General features: G+C 48.4%; 1 protein-coding gene across 2 annotated transcripts in view; it reads right to left on the bottom strand.

Annotated features, from left to right (window-relative positions):
* Positions 1-1,069: 1,069 nt before the first annotated feature.
* Positions 1,070-21,949, bottom strand: part of srgap3 (SLIT-ROBO Rho GTPase activating protein 3) — an 81,088-nt gene continuing 60,208 nt past the window's right edge. Inside the window, exons 9-22 of one of the 2 annotated variants that reach the window (XM_018734119.2) lie at positions 21,450-21,647; positions 20,881-20,965; positions 18,986-19,013; positions 17,414-17,516; positions 16,094-16,154; positions 14,796-14,873; positions 13,904-14,038; positions 13,144-13,249; positions 12,473-12,700; positions 12,096-12,169; positions 7,610-7,790; positions 5,949-6,098; positions 4,785-5,100; positions 1,070-2,471 (exon numbers count right to left, since the gene is read on the bottom strand). In XM_018734119.2, coding sequence (XP_018589635.2) covers positions 2,058-2,471; positions 4,785-5,100; positions 5,949-6,098; positions 7,610-7,790; positions 12,096-12,169; positions 12,473-12,700; positions 13,144-13,249; positions 13,904-14,038; positions 14,796-14,873; positions 16,094-16,154; positions 17,414-17,516; positions 18,986-19,013; positions 20,881-20,965; positions 21,450-21,647 — 2,157 coding nt within the window. In that variant the 3' untranslated portion in view covers positions 1,070-2,057. Of the gene's footprint in view, positions 2,472-4,784; positions 5,101-5,948; positions 6,099-7,609; positions 7,791-12,095; positions 12,170-12,472; positions 12,701-13,143; positions 13,250-13,903; positions 14,039-14,795; positions 14,874-16,093; positions 16,155-16,646; positions 16,678-17,413; positions 17,517-18,985; positions 19,014-20,880; positions 20,966-21,449; positions 21,648-21,949 lie in introns of both variants that reach the window. The other variant, XM_029247708.1, reaches the window with a different exon arrangement.

Raw genomic sequence — 21,949 nt, 5'->3', positions numbered from 1 at the left:
GTACAGCTCGAAATGGACATTTGAGATTCTGGAACCGTTTCGGGCGCAGAAACAAGCAAATTCTCGGCGTGGCCTGTGAGCGACGCTGAACAAATTGGCCCCAGGGAGCGAACAGAAATGTACAACATGAAAGCGCTGAGAGTGTCCACTGGAGCGATTGCTCGCACCTCTGCATTCTTCCTGCTGAAATCCTCAACTAAGAAAATCAGAATGGTAGAAAGTTCTGGAATCGTTGGTTTGTTATTCGCCTTCTTTGATCGATGTTCATGAGAGCGAATTGCTCTGCGATGAATTAGAGGGCTTTGGAAACACTGCTCAGCTCTCGTTCCATTTCACCTGAATCTGCAGGTCTCTCCACCTCGGCCTCCTGTTATTATTGTATGTTTCACTGGTTATTACTGAAATCGGAATTAAGGTTTAATGGATTTTTAAGTGGAATACCACACTGTGACTGTGCTGAAAAAGAACAGCGGCGTATTGAGACGGCCAAGTGAAGAAGCTCTAAGTGAACAGAAGTCTGCAGAGAAAGTCAAAGTGATTCAACTGCAGATTCGTGCGAGACCCTGTAGTAGTGATGTGATGCCCCCAGAGATTCCGAAAGCCCATCTCGAAAACAAATGCAGCTGGGGCTGGGGGCGCAGTTTCCATTTGTACAGAAAATGGGAACAGACACGCCCCCTTCTCCCCATTGGTCCAGCTGTTGAGTGGGCGGAGACTGCATATTGCATATTTAGCATATTACTTCCAGAACTGTAGCTGTACGGCTGATCCTGCTACTGAACATGGCATTTGTCACAAAAAAAGGTGTTCCCGAGTAGACCCTCCTCCCCAGTTCCTAGAACGTGTTCTAAACATTAAAATCCTCGTTGCATTCAAGGATTTCCAGCCATTCCAAAAAAACTGAGACTTATCGATAACTGAAATTCCACAAAAATAAATATGGAGTGATTAAAAACTGTAACGAAGGAGACGTACATTTAAATGCAAATGTAAACAAAACATTTGTAAACTCCACTGAATAAAATTCAGGATGAAATTACAATGCATTACATCAGAAAAATATGCTGTGTGCTGAAAGGAAAATAATTTTTTGCAAATACCAGCTTAAACCTTTGTAAGCTGTAATTCACATCTTTTCTGAAAAAAATCAAGAGTATGAAAATTGAAAAAAGGCAAGAAAAAAGCAGTCTCTCTTGATCAGCTTTTGCTTTGTGTGTGTGTGTGTGTGTGTGTGTGTGTGTGTGTGTGTGTGTTTCAGGACAAATGCCATTCTCGTCTTCTTTCCTGTTTTCCATCATGGCCTATACAAGGTAACACTCACAAAAACGCCTACTCAAGTTAATATACAGGTTAAACTACATGTCTTACACAGGTTTCTTACTAATAGGTAGAATATTGGTTTAAGGTTTCTGCATCTCATACATATACTTATACACCTTTTCTATGTCTTTATGTAGATGAATATCCCTCGAACTACAAACGGAAGGAATACCACTTCAAGTAAGTATCTATTTACAACCCAAAGGCTCTTGGTAAAGGAAATCACGAGCTTTGACAGAAAGTCTGACGGCCCAACGTTAGGTCCAGTCCAGGAAAGGCGGGGTCACCCCACGCCCCTCCCCCAAGCTGACAGACCTCAGCAAGTCATCGATCATCGGTCAACTCGGTCATTGGTCCAAACAGCCAGTGCTTCTATAGACATGTGGACCTTCTTCGGGGCCGGGAGCGAGGAGAGAGAAGGACTTCATTTTAGCCCCTTTCATTCTTTTGTTTCTTTTTTTTTTGAGGTAAAACAAGAAATGAGTGTGAAGTCTGTATTTCTGGGGCTTCTTGAACGTGCTCTTCCGCGATCGTTCGTGTTCGGTAGACTTGCGGTGCCGCGATGTGCACGATGCTCCCATCTGCACTGTTGGTCCGTCAAACACGGCACCGCATGGTCACCTGAGGTTGTTGCCTTGACCTATCATTTGTGTTTTGACTCAAAGACAAGTCAAAAGCGAAAGTCTTCTTCCAAGCTGCGGAAGAAGAGCGGCTGCCGCTGTGGAGCGGCGCCAGGGCTACATAGTGCCTGACTTGTCGGCGGACGAGGAGCTGTTGGGGAATATCTTTTCGGTGGGCGTAACGGCCGGGCTTCCGACACCCGAAGAGCTCGAGCTGCTGGAGCGGTACTGCGTGGGCGCGGGACGGGCAGGCCTCGCCGGCGGCGGTCGCAGTTGGGCGCCGACCAGGCGGGCGGACAGTGCCGGTTTGAAGGTGCTCATCATCTCCGTGGTCGAGCTGCTGCTGCGGCGCATGGCGGCGTCCGGGTCGCGGATCACCATGGTGTGCAGAGGGCTGCCCGGCTCTGAACCCACCGGGTTCTTCAACGGCTCCAGGGTGTCCAGCACCACATCCGGTGCCTGCTTGGCCGTGTTCTGGCGCTCCAGCTCCCGCAGCTCGTGCAAAGCTGTGCTCATCGTCTTCTCGATGTCCTGTTGGACACAGCAGGACACCGCTGAGGTGAAAAACCACACTCTCTGCACAAAGTACCGCGTGAACACTGACACTAAGCTGCTTTCAGTCCAGCTCTGCTCTCTCTGGGTCCTGTGTCTCAAAGCTGAGTTTCTCTGAATCAACATACAGATACATATTAAGTACACACTATATGTAAAGTACATAGAAAATTGGTTCCCCCGCTTACAAAAAGAACTGAGAGCGCAAGTCTCTTGGAAATTTGATTTGTTCCTAACTCCAAAGTCACTTTTACCAATAAATAACAGTCAGTCTTTGCTGCCGTAAAGACTGTAACTGTAAAACACATAAACTTCAAAACACTTAATAGGGGGCAGCTGGTAGCACAGCGGTTAAGGGTGCTGTCCTTAGACCCAATGGTCACAGGTTCAAATCCCACCTCCAGCTAATACCCGAGAGCAAGGCAGTTACCCTAAAACTGCCGTGGTAAAAATACCCAGATGTAAGCTGCTTTAGAGAAAAGTATCAGCTAAATGAAGAATTGTAACTTCACTGTTCCTAACTTGTGTACATGTGGATAAATGTTCTATACCCTGTACATACTGCTGAATGTGGCCATTCTTATTCGCAGGCCGGTGATGCAAGTACCAAAAACAGACGTATGAACACGAAAGTAAAGTGATGGCATTTCAAGTCATCATTCACAACAGATGATCTGCAACTCATGTTAACCCTGAATGTGGTTAAAAGATGGATGGGAGTGGTCCAGACTATGTGTTTTGAAAGCCACTTGGACCTGACAGTTTCCACCCCAACTGCATGCCCCACGTCCAGTAGCCCCCCTGAGAAATTCCACTGTATGTCCCCCACCTGTCAGTGAGATCTTGTCACTCACACAAACACCTACATCACATTAGAAAAGCATGTTCGAAACAAATCAAAGTATAAAAAGCATATAATAGTGGCTTTATTAGCACAAATCAGCACGTCTCAGTTCCCACACCCTGCTGGCTGTTAACTCCTGCTTTGCGGATCATCAGGACTGTGTGTCCTCTTGGAATATGTAACGAATCAGCAGAGTAATTATGGAAAATGTGCTGCAGTTTAATGACCTCGTTTTGTCCAATTTCTCAACTCGGGGCCCGTCTTTGGCTTGTTTGGAACGCCCTCTCTGTTGCACAACCGATTTGTTTTCAGTCTGTCAGCTGGGGGGGCGGAGGGGCGCCTGCTCTTCATCCAAATTATTTGGTCTTCTGCTACAACCTTTCCTTTATTAGAGCGCGCAGCGGAGCGTATGAAGCTGGACCGACCCCCTCCCCAGGGCGTCCACTTACACGAGTCTCATTCAGCGCTGAAAGCTCCAGAACAGTTGTGTTTGTTAAACTTGTACTGGACACGTAGTAGCTGGTGCCTCGCAGCTCCTGGCCTGAGGGTTCAGAGCTGGTTTCGAACTCGGCTCACTCTGTGTCGACTCTATCCAGTCTCCCACAATCCATAGATGTGTTTCAGAGCAATTGGTGGCTCTAAACTGTCTGTAGCGGGTGTGTGTGTGTGTGAGACGTTGCTCTGCTGTATTAATGCACGAACGTTTATCGGGAGTTGAGTTCCGTTTATCTACCACCGTACGTCACCTTGGATCAATGTGTGAGAAAAGTACTAGTTAATAGAAACTACATTCTGCTTTGCAGAAAAGCATCTCTTTTATGTGGGATCCAGTAATAGTGGGAACCTCTGTAACTGTCAGCACTGCGCAAAATCAGTGGGACTTGCAGTGTTACATCAGTAATATGCCGGGGTACTTATGGAAAATGGGAAATAAATCAGTGTAACTGCAGGCCATTGTGGCTCAACGAAAAGTAACATAAACAGCGAAAAGTGTGGAAAACGAGGGTTTCACCTGCATGACGGTTCTCATGAATTCTGCAAGGCCTCAACACCCTTCTGGAACTGAGTCGAAATGCTGCACGGTCACACCTGAGAGACACTGTAACCTTCTGACCTTGTGCCCTCGCTCTGTGTATGTGGACAACAATTCTCAGTGTGCTCTTACTGCTTCATGTCGCTGTGACCCAGCTGGAGCAATTTTAGGGTCAGTACCTTGCTCAAGGGTATTACAGCAGCAGATGAGATTCAAACCTGTGACCTTCACAACCAAAGACTGCAGCTCTAACCACCAGACTATCAGCTGCAACCCGCTGTACCGCTCTTTCCAGGAGGGCCGGAGCTGCTGGACCCAAACTGAAGCTACCCCATCACCTGCTGGACTCTCTCAGGCTACGCTATATGCGAGAAGGTGTGAGCTGTGCAAAAACAGGACACGGGCACCGCGGTACCTCTGCCAGGGCTTCGGCCTCCAGGGATTTGTGGTCACCCAGGCTGCTGTGGCGCGTGGCTCCAGGCCCGGGTCTCAGCGGGTGGCCCTCGGGGTACACCTTCCTGTCGGGGTAGTTGATGCTGCCGGCGCTGCCGAACGTGCCCAAGCGCCGCTTCTCGGGGCTCTCCACGTGGCCCCTGGTCACCGACACCTTGTGGGGGCTGCTGGGGCAGGCAGTGGCCCGTGGGGGCGCATCTGTCCCCCTGGGGGGACTGTGGGTGTCGGCGCCGCTCCGGCGGCGGGGGATGGCCGCCCCGTCAGAGCGTAGCCTCACCCTGTGGACACAGGAGGGGGGAATGAGGCACGAAGGGAGAACAGTGCGCACTTGGCACCGGCAGGCCTGTCGAAGAGGAGGAGGAGGAAAAGTGGGCACAAGGGAAAACACCAGATAATTTACATTTCCGCTCCAAATCCTCTGCTACATATCAGGCCGGCGAGTAGCTTATTTACCGTGTGTTTACCTCATTTACCGTGTGTTGCCAACATGTGGAAATGCTAATGAGCGGCGCATTCGGCCACACGGCGATCCCTAAAGGATAGCAAAATGTCAACGAACGCGAGAGACACAGCCGAGATGCTCAACTTGACTCGACGCAGCACATCACTGCATCGTTTCTGCCCCGACACAAGACGACGACGGAAGACGAGAGCAAATGGACTTGCGCTAATAAAAGAAACGGAGCCGAAAGACAAATATCCTCCTGGCACCGGTCCCAGAACCGACTTTTATTTGAAGGTTAATTGCAGCCTGGAGAATCGGGAGCTGAAGATGCTCTAAATAAAAGGCACCTTGCTGCTCCGCCACGGTCGTTCGGAGCCCTAAGCTGCTGTGCTGCGTGTACGTGTGTGTGCATGTGTGTGTGCGTGTGTGCGCCGCTTGAACCTGCAGCGGGATTCGTGAGAACGCAGTTCGGAGCCTACAGGCCACATTACCGTGGTCCTGACAGCGCTGTTCATCGTGGTGAAAAAGTGTGTGAAAAAAATAGCCGACTACCCCCGGCTCCTACAGGTTAAATCCATCCGGAGTCCGTGTGAAAGCAATCGTTCAGAGTTGGGGTCCTACCAACGGAAGGTATTGATCGCGAACTCAGAGGCCAAGGGCCCGGCGGCGACCCGTACACACCTTCCCATGACCCCCCCAAAGCTGTAATCGGGAGAGGCTTCGCAGGGGGACGGGATGTCGTTCTTGGAGGAGGCCTTGTCGTCGAGGAGGGGCCCGCTGCTCGCCTCGCTGTCAGCCTTCTGGCTCAAGCTGTCTGAAAAGGCATCGTCCCTGCGGAGAAACGGAGGGCAATCATTGCAGCCTGGCACCGTGGCGATCCCATCCCTCCCTTTGAACGTCGGACGTCTCCAAGGGCCAGGAAACTCTCACTTGAGCCCATTCAGAGCTGCTCCCTTCCCCCAGCGCTCGTTCCGCAAGCGTTCGCTTTTCCGCTTCCCGTTCTTTCCCTCCCCGAGTGCTCTGCTGCTATTCATCCTCAGCGGCGCTCTGAAGAATAGGGCCTCATCATGTCAAACAACGGCGCAATTGTGGCGCACTGATTTATTTTCCTGCGAGCAAGGTGAACGACAGAGAGGCCCGTGCTTGGAAAACCCAATCAGAGACACATAATGGCCTCACTGTGATCGTTCCTGCTTAAATTGGCTCTTTCTCCTTCGAACGATGATGTAACTGCTGGAAATGTGTGCCGAATGATGCGCGCGTGCGACATGGATTTACGTATTATACATGAAAAGAGCTCGGCGAAAGACCGTCATGCATATGAACATGTTGAGTGTTTCACAGAGAAAAAAGTAATAAAAATAAAAATTAATTTTAAATGGGCATCTCATGATTATCTTTCACTCCAGTGCATCCAGGCCAAATAATTAATGACGAGCTGAAGGCAAAGGCAGTGGATGACATGATCCAGCAAGCTCTACATTGGAATGATTTACACTGCTCCACACTGCAGTGCTTTCGCGCAATGACTGCGTCAAACGTGAGCAGCTGAACTTTCAAATTAATGAATTTCCAGGCACACATTTCATACGTTTCGATTCGCTTCGCGCGTGGCGGCACGTAGCGTTGCGGTCAGAGCTGTCGCCTCGCAATCAGCACATCCTGGGTTTGAATCCCGGCTCCTGCTGCGGCACCCTTGATGATAGTACTTAACTCGGATTGCTCTGCTAAAAATTACCCTGGTGTATAAAAGGGTAAGTCGTGGTCAGTAGCTTAGTGTGCAAGCCCAACACACCTTGGACAAAAGTGTCACATACAGGTTAATAAGGGCAGCAACATAAATGAGTACATCAGTGTAAGTAGCTTAATGCTGCAAGTGACTTTGAAGCGTCAGTAAAAGAACTAAATGTTAATGACTATAATAATAAAATTAAAATAACAGGCAACATCACAAGGGTTTGTGAGACAAACTAATGTTGTTACTACAGCTCTTTCCACTGTGTCCTTCATATTCATGCATCCATCTCTTTGAACGCCTCACCATCCAATATGACATTAAGAGCCTGTAAAAACGTTGTAAAAACATAAACGTGACCTTGTGTTCTACTGGGGAAAAAATGGGAGACTCATTTACACTCTGGCTGCAACTTTCCTATTATTGTACTGATGAAATCACATTTTCCCATCATTATTTCTGGGTAATTGCGCTAATTAGTGAGCCGTTTCCGCTGGCAGGCGCACGGCTCTGGCCCGACGCACTGCAGCGAACGGGGTTTGACAGAGCGCTGTAGAGGGCCGTGGACGCGGGCGGGGACGGGGTCTGCAGAGCGCAGGGGACTCACATGTCCTGCACCACGATGTACTGGTGCGGTATGAGGCCGTCCACTCCGTTGTGACGACCCTCCCACCAGTCCTCAGACGCTCGGTGGTAGAGCAGCAGCGACGCCCCCTTCTTGAAGGACAGCTCGCGCGGGGTGCGGCCCGTGTAGTCGAACTTGGCGATGGCTTCGATCTGCTCCACCTCTGCGCACGTGGAGGGGCGAAGGGTCACAAACGGAGAGAGACTGTGAGACGACCAGCGTCCAACATCTTCCTGTGGTTCAGTTCTGGCTGCGATGTGTTTGCCAACTAAGGCCAACGTAAAACGCCCCCCAACTCTCTTCCGGCATTGCTGGCACTCCTTTTGTAGAACACCTACGCTGTAAGCCACCTCAAATAAAGGAACCAGCTCAACAAAGTTACCCAAAGAGGTGGGAAAATTACAGAAATTATTTATAAAACAAAATCTATATTTTTAAATAATTTGCTAAAAATTTTAACAAGTAATAGAAAACAATTATATACAGCACTTCTCCATCCTTCGCTTATTTGACATTGTTTTATCCCGCATAGTTTTTCCAGATTATCTGATGTTTCTGCTTATCCAACATAGTGAATAATTTAAATGGGAAAATCTTGAGTTTACAGTATTTATTATTATTTATAATGTATTTTATAATATCTATATAATTATAGTACTACTAAGAATAATAACATTCCTAAGAAAATTTTGAAGGTATTTTTATATTATTATATGTAATATAAAACATAATTAGACACATTATGTATATATATGTACAATTTGTATATACATGAAAGAAAAAAAATAACGTGACACTGCAGCTGAAGCTCACCTACGATAAAGGGGCAACATTTTCCATAAATAGCACTGAGATACAGGAAGGTTCACATTGACGCCCATGTTTTTTTAATGTATGACACAGCTTTATAAGAGTCCCAACACACCAGCGACATGAGAAATACACAAAGAAACACAGGGAGACAGAAAGAAGTGCGCTCAAGGTCACTAAGTGTGTTCACCTGCTGCTTGTCCACGTCCCTATCTGCAGCGGGACAAAGAAAACAAGGGATCAGGGTCACCTGTCCTCCCCGGCTGACCGGATGACCCACACACTCCCCTGAGCGGCATCCCGCCGTGACTCTCCATCACTTACTGGGAAGCACCAAATCTCTGTCACCGTGGGGCACCGACACGCAAAGCCTGTCGCAGCTTCTGGAGCCTAACACCACAGTCAGCTTGTGTTGTCACGGCGACATCGAAGCGCAGCCGTGATCAGATGGTCGAGGAAGTCGATGGTGCGAAGAGCAGAAGGTGCGACCGCACAAAAATTTAAAGCAAAGTACACGGTCCCACAGGGACGGACGGTGAGCTATAAACAATGAGGTTTCACATTCAGGGTAAGTACACCGGTAACCCCTGGTTTGTGTTCGACAGCACTCTATTCCTGCTGTGCCTGCCCACAACTGGGTGGCACATTATAAGTGTTTATAAAGCAATTAGTGCATAAAACACATATGTATGATCACCTAATGCTGTGTGAGACCTTTAACCAATGTCATTCTTGCTCGTTGTCACAAGTTCCACATCTCTGCAGAGTTGATCGTCTGGACACCTCATTGAGCTGAAATGATACCACTATGTGTGTATGAACTCCTGACACTCCTTGTCTCCACTGGACTCACTTACTCATTGCCTACGGCCAGCCTGACCTGAGCAGACACAGCACAGATGTACAAGATGTAAACTTTGGTGAAATGAGCCATCATTACCAGTCCCATTGTCATGCCTGCAATGGAAGACGCCACGGAGCCTCACGGCAATCGGCCGCAAGACAAAAAAACACGCGATCCATAAAAGCTGTGGGCCGAATTTGACCGGAACACTACCTGCAGGTTAATTTGGATAAATAAAGCACCGTTTTCGGGAACCGAAATGTCACTCCAGGATTCTCGTTCTCCCGCGGCTCTCCCCCCGGTACGAGCACGAGAGGATGAGCGCTCCCGGACTGAGGGGAGCAGTTGGCGCACAAAGTGGGAAACACCACGCCTCGGTGTTCTCACTTAATCAGATGCGAGGGTCGGGGGTTAAGTACATATATAAAATAAATGGCCTATCAGCGGGAAATGGACAAGCCGAGCAGAAAGCCCAATCAGTCCGATTAAGGCCTCCAGCCAAGGATGAAATTACCTACAGAGAGACAAACAAAACACAACCGCCGCTGATTTCCATCTCCGCGAACATCAACTGTCACGTTCCCCTTTGCTGAGAAAAAGGTCACGTTGAGCGACAGCAGGTCCATGGCACCACCCCCCGACCCCCATAGCAGGATGGTACCGCATCCCATCTGGGATCCAGGTCACGTGATCTGACCCCTAAACCCACCGCATAAATGGAAGGAGGCTCTGAGCATTCATACAGCGTTATATGATGTAAATACACAGTAATTACAATACAGCAATATTACAGCTACAAAACAATAATGTACAATAATCACTGCATAACAACGAGTTAAGAAACAATGCTAAACAAGTAAGTGCAAATTCAAATATTAGTAACTGCTACTTCAATTACACCCTTGACGTGTATTTGGAGGAACGCCATGAGCTCCAGCGCACTGCAGGCGGAACCAATCGGTTCAGAGCAGGTCGAGCGGCTGCCCGCACCCGGAACGAAGACGTTTGTTATTCCGAGCCAGCCGACGGCAATTTGAAACCATCGGCCGAGTTCCGCGTGAGCCGAGTTTCCGCGTGGGTTCGCTTGAGCTCGTGTATCGGAGCGCAGAGGAAGGACGCGAGAGGAGACGCACCATAAGGAAGGACCCGCGGGGCCTGAGTGGAAACCGTGAACAAGAGGGAAGAGCGAGAGGGCAGAGAGAGGAGAGAGTGCACACGCGCCCGGGGCCGCCCTTAGCGATCATGGGGCCCAGTTTGGACCATTTGGACGAGGCTCCTGGATTTAGGGTTAATTCAGTTTTAGTGTCAGGAATACATTGTATTACGTTGTATTAAGAGTAAATCAATATCTACATTTATTGGCTTATATTGTCACATACAGCGTGTTGAAACAAACATAGAACCTTTTCTCTACAGCGTTCCTTATTTTTCAAGGCTGGAGGTGGGAACCCTAGCGGGGGCCCCCTACGGTAGCGGAACCCCATTGGGTCAAACAGGTTCAGTTGTCTAGAAAGTAAAGTTAGAGCTGTTGTCTTCCACTCAGGATTCCTGGGTTTAAATCCCTGTTCTCAATGTAGTAACCTTGATCAAGGTATTTACACTGAACTGATACAGTAAAAATGGCTCAGTGAACAAACCTCACATTGTGAGCTGCCTTGATGGATGGCGTCAGACAAATTAACAACATTTTGTCATTTATCTGAAACTTTGGAGAAAAGTGACTTACAACGTTAAGCCACTTACAGTTATTTACCCATTTATTCAGCTGGGTAATTTTACTGGAGTAATTTAGGGTAAGTACCTTGCTCAAAGGTACTACAGCAAGAGATGGGATTCGAACCTGTGACCTTTGGGTCCAAAGGCAGAAGCTCTAACCATTGCATTATCAGCCGTCCAATTAAGAATCATTACTTATGTCCAAAATTGTTGGACATACAACAGGCATCGTTTCTAAGGTCGTGGATCCACCCCTCCTCTCGAATGGTTACAAAACACAAGAATAATCTTTTCTGTTTGTCCAGCAACACACCCTGGGGGGCCCCGCTCCTCGTGCCTGTGTAGTCCCCAAATGTAACCCATCGATTCCATTCGCTGTGCACGACGCTCACAAACAAGGGCTGATGGGATCTGCTTTTGAAGATCAATGCTACATAATGAGGGGGTGGGTGGTTGGGGGGGGCAAACCCTCATCTGTGCTCTAATTCTTAAAAGAGGAAGTCTCACTTAAAGATTTACATCCTCTATATTTCGGCTGAGTGAGGGCGACAGTGGCTGCCTGCTTCTGCATCTGATTTTAATTACAGACGTCAAGACACACACACACACACACACACACACACACACACACACACACACACACACACACACACAGCAGCCCTCTGAAACACCGCAAGGAGGAATTCTCCAGGAACGCGAGAGCTGGGATTCAGGAAATCTCCATCCCAAACATGTACACAACACTGAGTTATTACAAAGTTCTCCATCGGGTCAGCAAGCGACTTGGGTACGAATTTCCTGCATGTGAAAGCAGTCAATGTGCCTCTGAGGCTACAGGTGTAAACAAATGGGGTAATGAAGTCCAGGGACTTATTTTGTGTGCTGTGTGTGTGAACACACAATGTTGGAGGCCAAGGTGAGAAGGAGGAGAAATTCAACGAGCCATATACGACACAAGAACTTCATCTGCTTGCAAAAAATTCATTCATGCAGGTGTGGCATCGCTCTCCCGGACCTGCTGTTCTGTGGATGTGGACCACCTTTGTCCGAAACTAATGCCTTATGAATCTGTGATGGAAGGACGGTTCGGGGTCTCACCGTCATCACTGGTGTGGGGTTCTGTTCCGTTGTCCACCTCATCGATCGTGCCTTGCTCGCTGTGGGGGCTGTCACTGTGAGTGTAGGAAGAAAGAATCAGGCAGGATCTATATAACGGCTTCTTGTGCACCGATTGCCCTACAATTGAAATATACATTTACAGATATAGCTGATGCCTTCCTCTAAAGCGACTTACAGTGCTCTTACCTACAACATTTACCCATTTATACCCATCCATCCATCCATCCATCCATCCAAACCTTCTGCAGCTTCAGGTTAAATGTTAAGATCTTCCGTTCCCATCTCTTTCCTTCCTTCATACAAGGCCTCCTGAGTGAACATCCCCAGGAGAAGGCAGAGGCCACCGCTCCACTCACCAGTATTCCTCCCCTCCTGTCATGCACTTCTCATAGACAGGGCCATCCAGCTCACGCTGGCTTGGAAAGATGACCTCATTGTGGATGATGATGGTCTTGATGACCTCATTAACATGAGCCTGGCAAGCCACGGGGTCCTGCCCGTCGGGAATGGGCATCAGCGTGGGTCCAAAGCAGATGGCCAGGTTGTAAGGGTCCATCATGTTCTCATCGCTGTACTGTGAAAGGCTGAAGGAATGGTGGGTGGGGGTGAGATGACAGTAGTGTCAAATTTTATTACCACTCAAGTACCCCGAAGTGGGCTTTATTTTTGTTTGCCTGCAGGTTTCAGCCTCACTATGATTTTGCCCCATTTACCAAACTGGCTTCTAAGCTTTCAGACTCTTGACGACAACTGAGCAAAGTGAATTCTTTTGCAGGTCCTTGGAAACCTTGACGATCGTACCGTAGTAAATCTACCCTTTCACACCTTCTCCAGGGCAATTCAAGATCATGAATAGGGCCTGTTAATATGCCAAAGTGAAGCTATGAAATACTCAATTGGACATGGTCCAAATCTCATGGCGGGGGGTGAAAAAAAAGCTCTTTAGAGAGACCATCAGGGTTCACTGCAGGCAAAGTCTACATCATTGTCAGAGCAACTGGAAAGAACAGGTACATCCTAAACTCACTGGTTCAGAAACGCAAACAGGTATCTCATGACGATGATGACGGAGCGAGGAAGGGTCACAATGATCTGCTGGATGTGGTGAGCTCTCTCAGCAGACGATTCAAGTTCTGATGGAGACAGAACAAAAACTTACTTACAAACAGCTTTTCATCGACATGACAGAAAATATGGCAGTCCAAGAGTCTGCATGTGGTAGTTATCAATGTGCACACAGTACAACGTCCAACGTGACTTGAAGTGGAGCGTGGAACTATCAGAGAGCAGATCTTCGGGGAGCAGTACATTTAATCAAGACGGAATTAGGATGAAGACATACTTTTATTGCTCCTTCAGTAAAATGTTGGAAAATATCTTAAAGGCGCTTCTGGTAGGGAAACGTGGAGGACATTAAGCGCTAAGGACAATGTGTAACTGAGATATCTATCCCGGGCTGCAGAAACGACAGACGTGCTCCCCTTCTCTCGCCTCCCAGCACAATCCACATGAAGCCACAGGGCGAGGACTCGGAGCCGGACAATGGCTTCCATATGCGATGCTGGACATTTTCGATAAAGCAGGTTTCTGGTTTTCCAGTCCGGAGTTTGAGGAGCTCGTACATCACACCGACAAGGAGCGCAGTCACAGAGTCCTGAAGAGCTACTTTCCACAGTGTTCTGGAGCACAGCAAAGCCTCCGAGGACCAGCAGGCACCACGGTAACGAGAACGGAACCCGAGGTGTTCGACCCTGTGGCCTTTAGCCTCGGCTGGGGCGACGACTCACTGATGGTGGAAATCAGGTCCTGGAAACGCTCCTTCGGAAACAGGGGGTTCTCGAGACCCCTAAAGTAGAGCTTCAGGACTCCGGCCACAGAGTTGATGTCGTGGTCGCTCTGGTCGTCGATGAGGGGGTCTTCGCCTGGAGGCAGAGCGAACGTTTACCTGAACTCCCTGATCATGCAGCGTTAAGGGTGGTACGAGCGCTAAACACCACAAAATAACTGACCACAGAACATGTCCACGGCGGCCAAATAAGTTAAAATTCTGAGCAAAACAAACATTCATAATCCCTCTAGGATGGGTAGCTTCATTCATTCATATGTTGTGAACCTTTCCATTGTACTCAGTGTATAAACATCATACATCTACTGTATATAGGTACAAATTTTTACAAAGATTTCTGCAGCAACACATATAATTAATTGTGTAAAAGTATATATTTATATCTTCGCACAACTTAAATATATATTTTAAATATACTTTATATGCACAAAACTTAACCTGTGTATCGCACTAAAGGTCGTGCTGCCTTCACATTCATAAATTAACAACAAAAACAATAATATAAATGTGCCCTATAAGTTCTATATAGGAATACTTTCAGTGAAATGCAGCGGTTCACTTAATGTATGAAATACTGCACTGTATTGTGCTGGAAGTTGGGTTCTCTTGGTATTTTATGTGTCATCATTTATACAGTAATTCAAATAGAGCACAAACAATAGCAGCTAGAAGAAAAGTCTGAAATGTTATAGCATTTTCCTCTTACTTGGTGAAGGCGTCCAGCAATTTAATGTGCAGTGCAGAAGGAGAAGACAGTGCCAGAGCAGAGGAGGAAACAGAAACTCGTTTAAAAATAATTAAGGACAAAAACAGCAAGTCTGAAGGAGACTGACCTCTTTCAAATGAATTTTTAATGTCGTTCACTTCGACCTGAGAGCCTGGGACTCGGAAAATGCCCTGCTGCTGCAGACCTGCAAGGAGAGACGTGAGGCGTTGGGCACATGAAAGCAATCTGGAAACCTAACGGAGAAAAGGAAATGCAATCTGCTTGTACAGGGGCCTCTCTTTTAGGACAAGACCTCTTGATTTTGGAACCAGTTCCAAAGCACATGGTCTTTGTTATACATTAAAAAAAAAAAAAAAACACGTAATAATAGTCATATTGAAGAAATCAATGATGCTTTGTACAATTTCACTCTAAGGTCTCGCTTCCTTGGATGGGATCAGAAACAATGGTTCGATACTGGGGTGTGTGGAGGTGATCCATCCGATTCCATAGTCCTTCTGAAATGCTCCTATTCTCAGGAAACCCAAGCGGCTCAGTGCTAAGTGTGAGGATCTGGGTGTGCTGTGGTTAAGGACACTGCCATTCAACGTGACACTGGTCACCTTGGGCATGGAAGTGCTGGGCTTCGATACCTGGCTGTCAAAGACTAATAAAGGCATTGATTCTCTCACTCACTCACCATCCACAGCTACATGTCCAATGTAGTCGAGAGCCTATCCTATAAGAGCTGCATGTAGTGTAGTGGTTAGAGTGGCTACGTTATGATTTTACAATAATAATAATAATAATAATAATAATAATAATAATGTGAAACAGTTTCAGTGCAAGTGCAAACTCTAAAAATAAATTTTATTCCATATTTTGCACAAGCGTACTCATAATTGGCACCCGCATCAATTTTTCCTGCCTGAAAGGAAGCCAGTCCCGCTTTGAAGGCTTGGATCGAGTGATTCCGTTATGAACACGGACACGAACGTTGTCATGGAAACCCATCACTCAACAGCACGACAACTCACAGAGTACTGATGAAACTCCAGCAATAACCTACACTATAGAACCATCAAGAAGAGAGAGAGAGTTTCACTCCCCATCTTTCATACCAACCCCCGGAGACCAAACCATAAACAGCTGAGCTGCTGCAGAAAAGAAGCTCAGATTTTCGTTTTCTCGCAACACACCAACAGAATCATCATATTGTAGACTTGGCTGTCGGTCGCCCTGTAGACACACGCCTGTATGTTGTGTACGGTGGCATGCCCCAACTGCAGCCTTCCAGCGGGTCTAATTCGCACCTGCGATCATCCCTTGTCGCAGTGTTACAGTCGGCGATGTGGCTGCTTGAAAACAGCTCTGCGTGTTCGGCCGGGTCAGCGAGGGCAGTCACAAGGGTGGCGCTCTACTCACCATACAGATTGATGTAGCGAATGCAGCTCTCCACCACCAGTGGGATGGGTTGACCCGAATCCTAAAACACAGAGCGGGCCTCAGTAAGCAGCAGCCAAGCGACACGTCAAGACCGATAGCTCTATTATATTCCTAATATCACTTTAATCGGGTCCCTCTAATAGGTTTCCTGGCCATTTACTTTTGGCGTCTTTTTTAATGAGGTCAGATACATCCTGTATGACAGCTCACTACTAAATCTCGATGAGCACAAGGAAAAATATTCAGAAAGTCACTGAAAATATGCAGGCAAAATTGCATTTCTGTATTTGTTTAATTTCCGAAGTGATCCGGAATGCATACAAATGCACAACACAAAGAGAGACATGAGGTGCGATGCAACGATGAGACGTCCCACATCCACACCTTTCCTTTCCACGAAAGAAACCCAGGATGTGGCCCTTGTTAAAAAGTGTGTGTGAGGAGAGGAGACAGGGCAGAATGTGGTTAGCGAACAGGCTCCGAGCAGGGCCCCGGTACGGACCACCCCCACCCCCACCCCGCCGATGGGTACCTGGTTGCGGGCCCGGGTATTCCGTCTTCCCCTGGGACAGAAAGCAGCACAGCAGAGAGCAGAAGAAGAGAAGCAAAGAACCACAATGGTTAGAGAAGCACAGGGGAGGCCGCTGTAGGCTGTCCCCATGGTCTGAGATGCAGGGGGGGAGGGGGGGGGCGTGGGTTTGGGGCTCCGAGGGCTCCGGCGAACCTCAGACCCTGGTGTCGCCCGTCATGTTCCTACAAGTCCCCACTTCAGAGGGCTTCAACGAGCAAGACGTCAAACTGCTCAAAGGTGTGCGACATCCTTGCGGAGTGCTGTGAGGTCACATCTCTGCTCATGTCCTGGGACACATCCAATCTACACCCTCCTCCACTGACACCCCTTCCTGTGACTGATGGGGCCGTTCAGTGAGCCGGCAGCTACGCCGCACAAAAACAATGGACCACAGAGGTTTGACTGCAACGATTGGTCAAATTTAATGTCAAAGTCTAGCTAGATAGCTTGGAGAAAAGCATCTGCTAAATGAATCAGTGCAAATGAGGCTCAGAGAGGCTGCAGTTTCCCTCATTACGGGCACCTGGTGCCACTGGGTCTCTGGGTGCCTTTGTTGTAAACTGCATCATCAGAGCCATGGAAAGGAACGGGGCGGAGCCAAAGAGGGATTAATCAGAGGTTACAGGATGAGGGAGAGCAGTGCAGAGAAAAAAAAACAGAGGGCCCAAGCCACGAGTGCGTCCGGCCCAACAGGGGGCGCTCATACACACACCACAGCCGGTGGGTACCTTGATGAAGGTCTCCATATTGCCATTAAACAGCTTATGGTTATACACGGAGCGGGGTCTAGGCTTCCGCATTTTCTGGGGCTTAGGGGGCAGTGTGGGGGGCCTGGGGAGACCATGGGAGGAAACAAAACAGATGAGACGGTTGCAAGTGCCCCTGGGGCTCCGGCACGGAGCATGCAACTCGGCACCCCTTATTTACTGCCACTCAAAGTCGCCCCACAGCGAAAATTATTCATGTTGCAGGATGGACTGCCTCTCTAATGAATCCCACAGCAGACGACCGCTGGGTGAAGAGGCCAAGTCTGTTCGAGAACACAGCACCCGGCCTTTAACTACCTCCTCTAAACAGGTTACACTCTTAATGGAAGATAGTGCAAGTAAAACATACAAATTCAAATGTATAACATACAATACAGTCTCTGTGTGTGTGTGTGCGTGCGCGTGCGGGGGGGCACTGCATTATCATCAAAGGCAAAACAAAGTTTTAAACAATTTGAAATCTCAGAATTTTAGAATTATGAACAAGAAAAAACTGAATTAATAATAATAATGATTATTGGCTGAACTGCAGGACAAAACAAGAACTTATGGGCCTAAGAGTTGAAGATAGAGAAAGAGTTTTATATAGTTATAGTTTACAGTTCTCTAGTCTAGTCTGTAAAGTTGTGTATCACTCTTTAATGGGTACAGTCCTTATTCAGAGCTCTGCAGAACAGAGCTGGTGTGGCAGTGGGTCCCGTGAGCAGGTGGAGAATCCATTGCTTTGTTTCCAGGCCCAGGGTTCCAGTCCAGTAGGAAGCTCTCCAACGTGTCCCTTTTCGCTTCCCGGCGCCAAAACCCAGAGCGCAGCCAGACACCCCAGTCGTGCAGGGCGATGGGGGGGGGTGGGTAGGTTGATTTGGCAAACAGGCCTTGTATATTAGAGCCTGGCGCTGCCTGCTGGTGACAGGAAAGCAGCTGCCCCATTGTTAACAGGAGGTCTGGGGGTGCTGGTGGAGAGCATCTGAATGGGCTTTAGGTTCAACCGTATGTTTCTACGCACATTACGATTTGGTGATGATCTTTGAGCAGCGCAGAGAACGTGGACGGGAGATAACTTAATGGTGGACAAGGGGCCGCTATTCACTGGCGTCGTCATCGTCCTCTGCAACATCTGCGTCTCTGTCTGCGGCGGCGGTTTGCCGGAGTCCCGTCTCCTCCGTCCGTGGACGAGGGCCAGGCTCAGGCCTCCCCAGAACAATGGGCGGCAGCCAGTCATGTGGGCTGGCAGCGCTACCGGGGCGTCCTTCCCAATATACGGGGACGCATCTGCCCACAGCCTGCTGGGCAGCTCCGCCCAGGGAGCAGCGCCAAGCCTTCCGGTGCGGCCGTGTCGCATTTTCACGCTGCACGTGCAATTGCGCTAATTGCGTTTTCTGCTCGACAGGTTTATTCATTGGGCTTGTCGAACCCAAACATATGCTAAGTGTCGATAAAGCCGCCCTTTGTCCAAAGCGCTGAGAAAACACCCAGGTATTCGTTGCATCAAAGAAAGGATTTTTCATGGTACTGGTGGTCGCCAAATGTTCTTACCTTGTCGTGCCGCACTCAGCCCGTTCTCCTGGAAGAGGAAGAGAAGAAGAAGAAGCGTTAGTGGAACAATCACCCGCTGGCTGCGTCCATCGCTGGATGTCATGACGGATTTCATGAGGAGAAAAGGGGGACAACAGAAAAAGAGCTCAACGCTTCAGTGGAAACATCACTCTGCACCTGGAATATGTGCTGCAGGGACCTCAGAAGGGCCCCAGGTGGGATGTGGAGCCACCTTGATAGGGGGGTGATAGTGAGCGATTTGTGCCCAAGCGCTACGTTCGTTGTTCTCAACTTGTCCAAATGGCACCAGTGACAATAATTATTGACCGATCAGTTACCTTGCAAAGTGCTTTTGTAGCACGCGTTAAGAGACGAGATGTGACCCAGCGCACATTGGGGTATGTGGTCAAATAGCACACGGTGGAACCCGACTGCTACGCTGGGTTGCTTCTCAAAACAGCGTTTCACAGAGAACCGAGTAACGCTGCTGCTGCTGCTCTTTTTTATCGCAGTATCTTTGGCTGCACAGAGCAGCTCTGTGGTTTCAGACGCATTCATGTGCAGTGACAATGGCCCGTTTGAGGGACACACTGCCAGCGCTGGCTGCCACCCCGGCCAAACCCCACCCGCCCAATAAATGCAGCTCTATTTCCTCTGCACCACAAGTGCTTTCAGTCTTTCCAGTTTAAAATGAGCACAGAAATTACCCTCACTGGCGAGGAAACGCTCCCACCTGGTGCTCGTCGCTCTGCGAGTGCAGCTAGGACCCCCCACCCGCCAAAACATTTTTTTTTTTTTTCTCGGTAATAAAAAGAAAAGAATCTAAAACCGCAAACTTCAGAGGTAAGTGATATCATCACAGGAGATACCCTATGTTGTGTTCACAAGGTGGAGCGAACATTTCGATAGTCTTCCGCCGCCTTACAAAGACACCGCTTTTCAAAAAAAAAAAAAAAAGCTTTCAGGAAGCGAACTCTTACAACCCGAAGACATAATTATCTATAGTTTCAACACTAAAAATGTCATGCATTCCACAGGCCCAAAACTGACACCCACATGTGCTAAAATATCTTAAAGCACAAGTTTATGACGAGAACTTAAAGCAGCACAAGCCAGACTGTAACTGGAAGGTGCCACAAAATCCTCATAAATGTGTGGCTGTGCCTTCTAAACTTATAGCGGCATTAAATGAATATCTTTACGAAGCTGAATTATCGCAATCCAAATGGGCGTATTCGGGGTACGATTGTACTGATAGGAGGTTTGTGAGGGAGTCGGGTGCACGGCATGGCCACGGCGTGGGGACAAAGGAAAGGTGGTGGGCAGAATCGCTGCGGCTGATTTTACAGGGGGGCATTGGGGACGCCCTTTACGAGAGGATGCTCTGCGCATCTGTGCAGCTGGACTCAGCTGGTTCAGGTTGCTGGCCCCCTCAATTAATATCACACCTGGCACATGAGCAGCTGCGGATGGCCCCCGCCTGACAACTCCCTGACCGATTGGGCGTAACTGCTCACGGTGAGGAGGCGGAGTATCCCACTGGACTGGCGACACGGCCTTCATGTGCATTTTCTCTCTATTACCACTTGACAAAAGAGTGAAAGAAAAAAAATTGCCCCATGACCTCATCAAGAGGAGGTCACACCAAATGAAAGCTTTCAGTCACACAACATTTTGCGAATCAGCTCCATAAAGGGCGATACGGTGTGTAAACGCATACCACTCGGCTTTGACAAAGCACCGCGCTCTTCTAGTCATTGGCCGCCTTTTTTTGCTCAGTCAGATCTCTACAAGCTCACCCCTTGTTACAGAACAAACCTTGACAGCTCCCTCTTTCACCGCTCAAACTCTTCCGCACACCGTAGGCTACGAAACAGGGATGGCCGGACTCTTACCTTCCCCCAGCGTCTGCTTGAGGAGGTCGTGTTTCGCCTGCAGCTTAATGATGAGGTTGCTGCCGTTCAGGTACTCCTTGAATTTCTGTGAAGGGACATAAAATACAGGTCTGAAAAACAGGTCCAACCAGCCACAGTGAGGCCATCTGTCCCTGGGGTGCAACTGCACCTTTGTTGAGCATCAACAGCATAAGCCAAGTGTTTCAAAATAGCAAGGAAGCGCTTTGCAAATCCCTCCTCTGTGACCAAAGCCAAACAGCTGATGGCCACACAAACCAACATCTGAAAGAGTTAATGGAAAACAATATTAGTTCTAATTCTCTGTGGCTTTTTGAGAATAGCGAGGTGATTTACCCTAGGAATTAACTTTGGCAGCGAGCAGGTAGCATAGTGGTTAGAGATGCTGCTTTCGGCCTCGGAGGACCCAGGTTCAAATTCCACCTCCAGGTCTAGCACCCTCAAGGCACCTCCACCAAGTTACTTGAGTAAAAATTATCCAGCTGTATAAAGGGGCAAATCATCAGGAACAAGTGAAACCAACCACAAGAAGCCCTTCTCCGAACGCTCACCATGAAGTAGAATCCCTCGGTCTCCTGCTGGTTGGCCCGCCGTTTGGCAATGTTCACCTTGCTCATGTAGGTCTCGGAGGCCGCCGACTTTATGGACTCGGTGGAGCGGCTGTGCTGGAAGGCGTCGGAAACGTCAAAGTCCTCAACCGTCAGCATGTCCTGCAGGGTCTGCATCGTGGCATCCAGGGTCTTCCTCACCTGCGAACAAAACAACCGCCCGCACAGCTAATAAACTCTCTGAAATAAAATAGAGCACAATAATGTAGATGGATGGCCAACTAACAATCTGTTGGCTCCAGGCTTGTCCCTTAATCCTTTCCCCCCTCTTTTTCTATTCGACTGCTCTGGGTCATATATCAATATTATTTTGACCGACACAGAAGACCTCAGAACTTGTGTTACTGTCTTTGCGACTGAGGACGGACACACAGAAGCAGCGTGCGCCCTGTAAATAAAGCAGTCTCTCGGCAGCCTGTTTTCCCCGAAGGTACAGCAGCGAT

The sequence above is a fragment of the Scleropages formosus genome, chromosome 22, assembly GCF_900964775.1.
Source record: "Scleropages formosus chromosome 22, fSclFor1.1, whole genome shotgun sequence".
Lineage (NCBI taxonomy): Eukaryota > Metazoa > Chordata > Actinopteri > Osteoglossiformes > Osteoglossidae > Scleropages > Scleropages formosus.
This window is presented reverse-complemented; position numbering and strand designations above follow the sequence as displayed.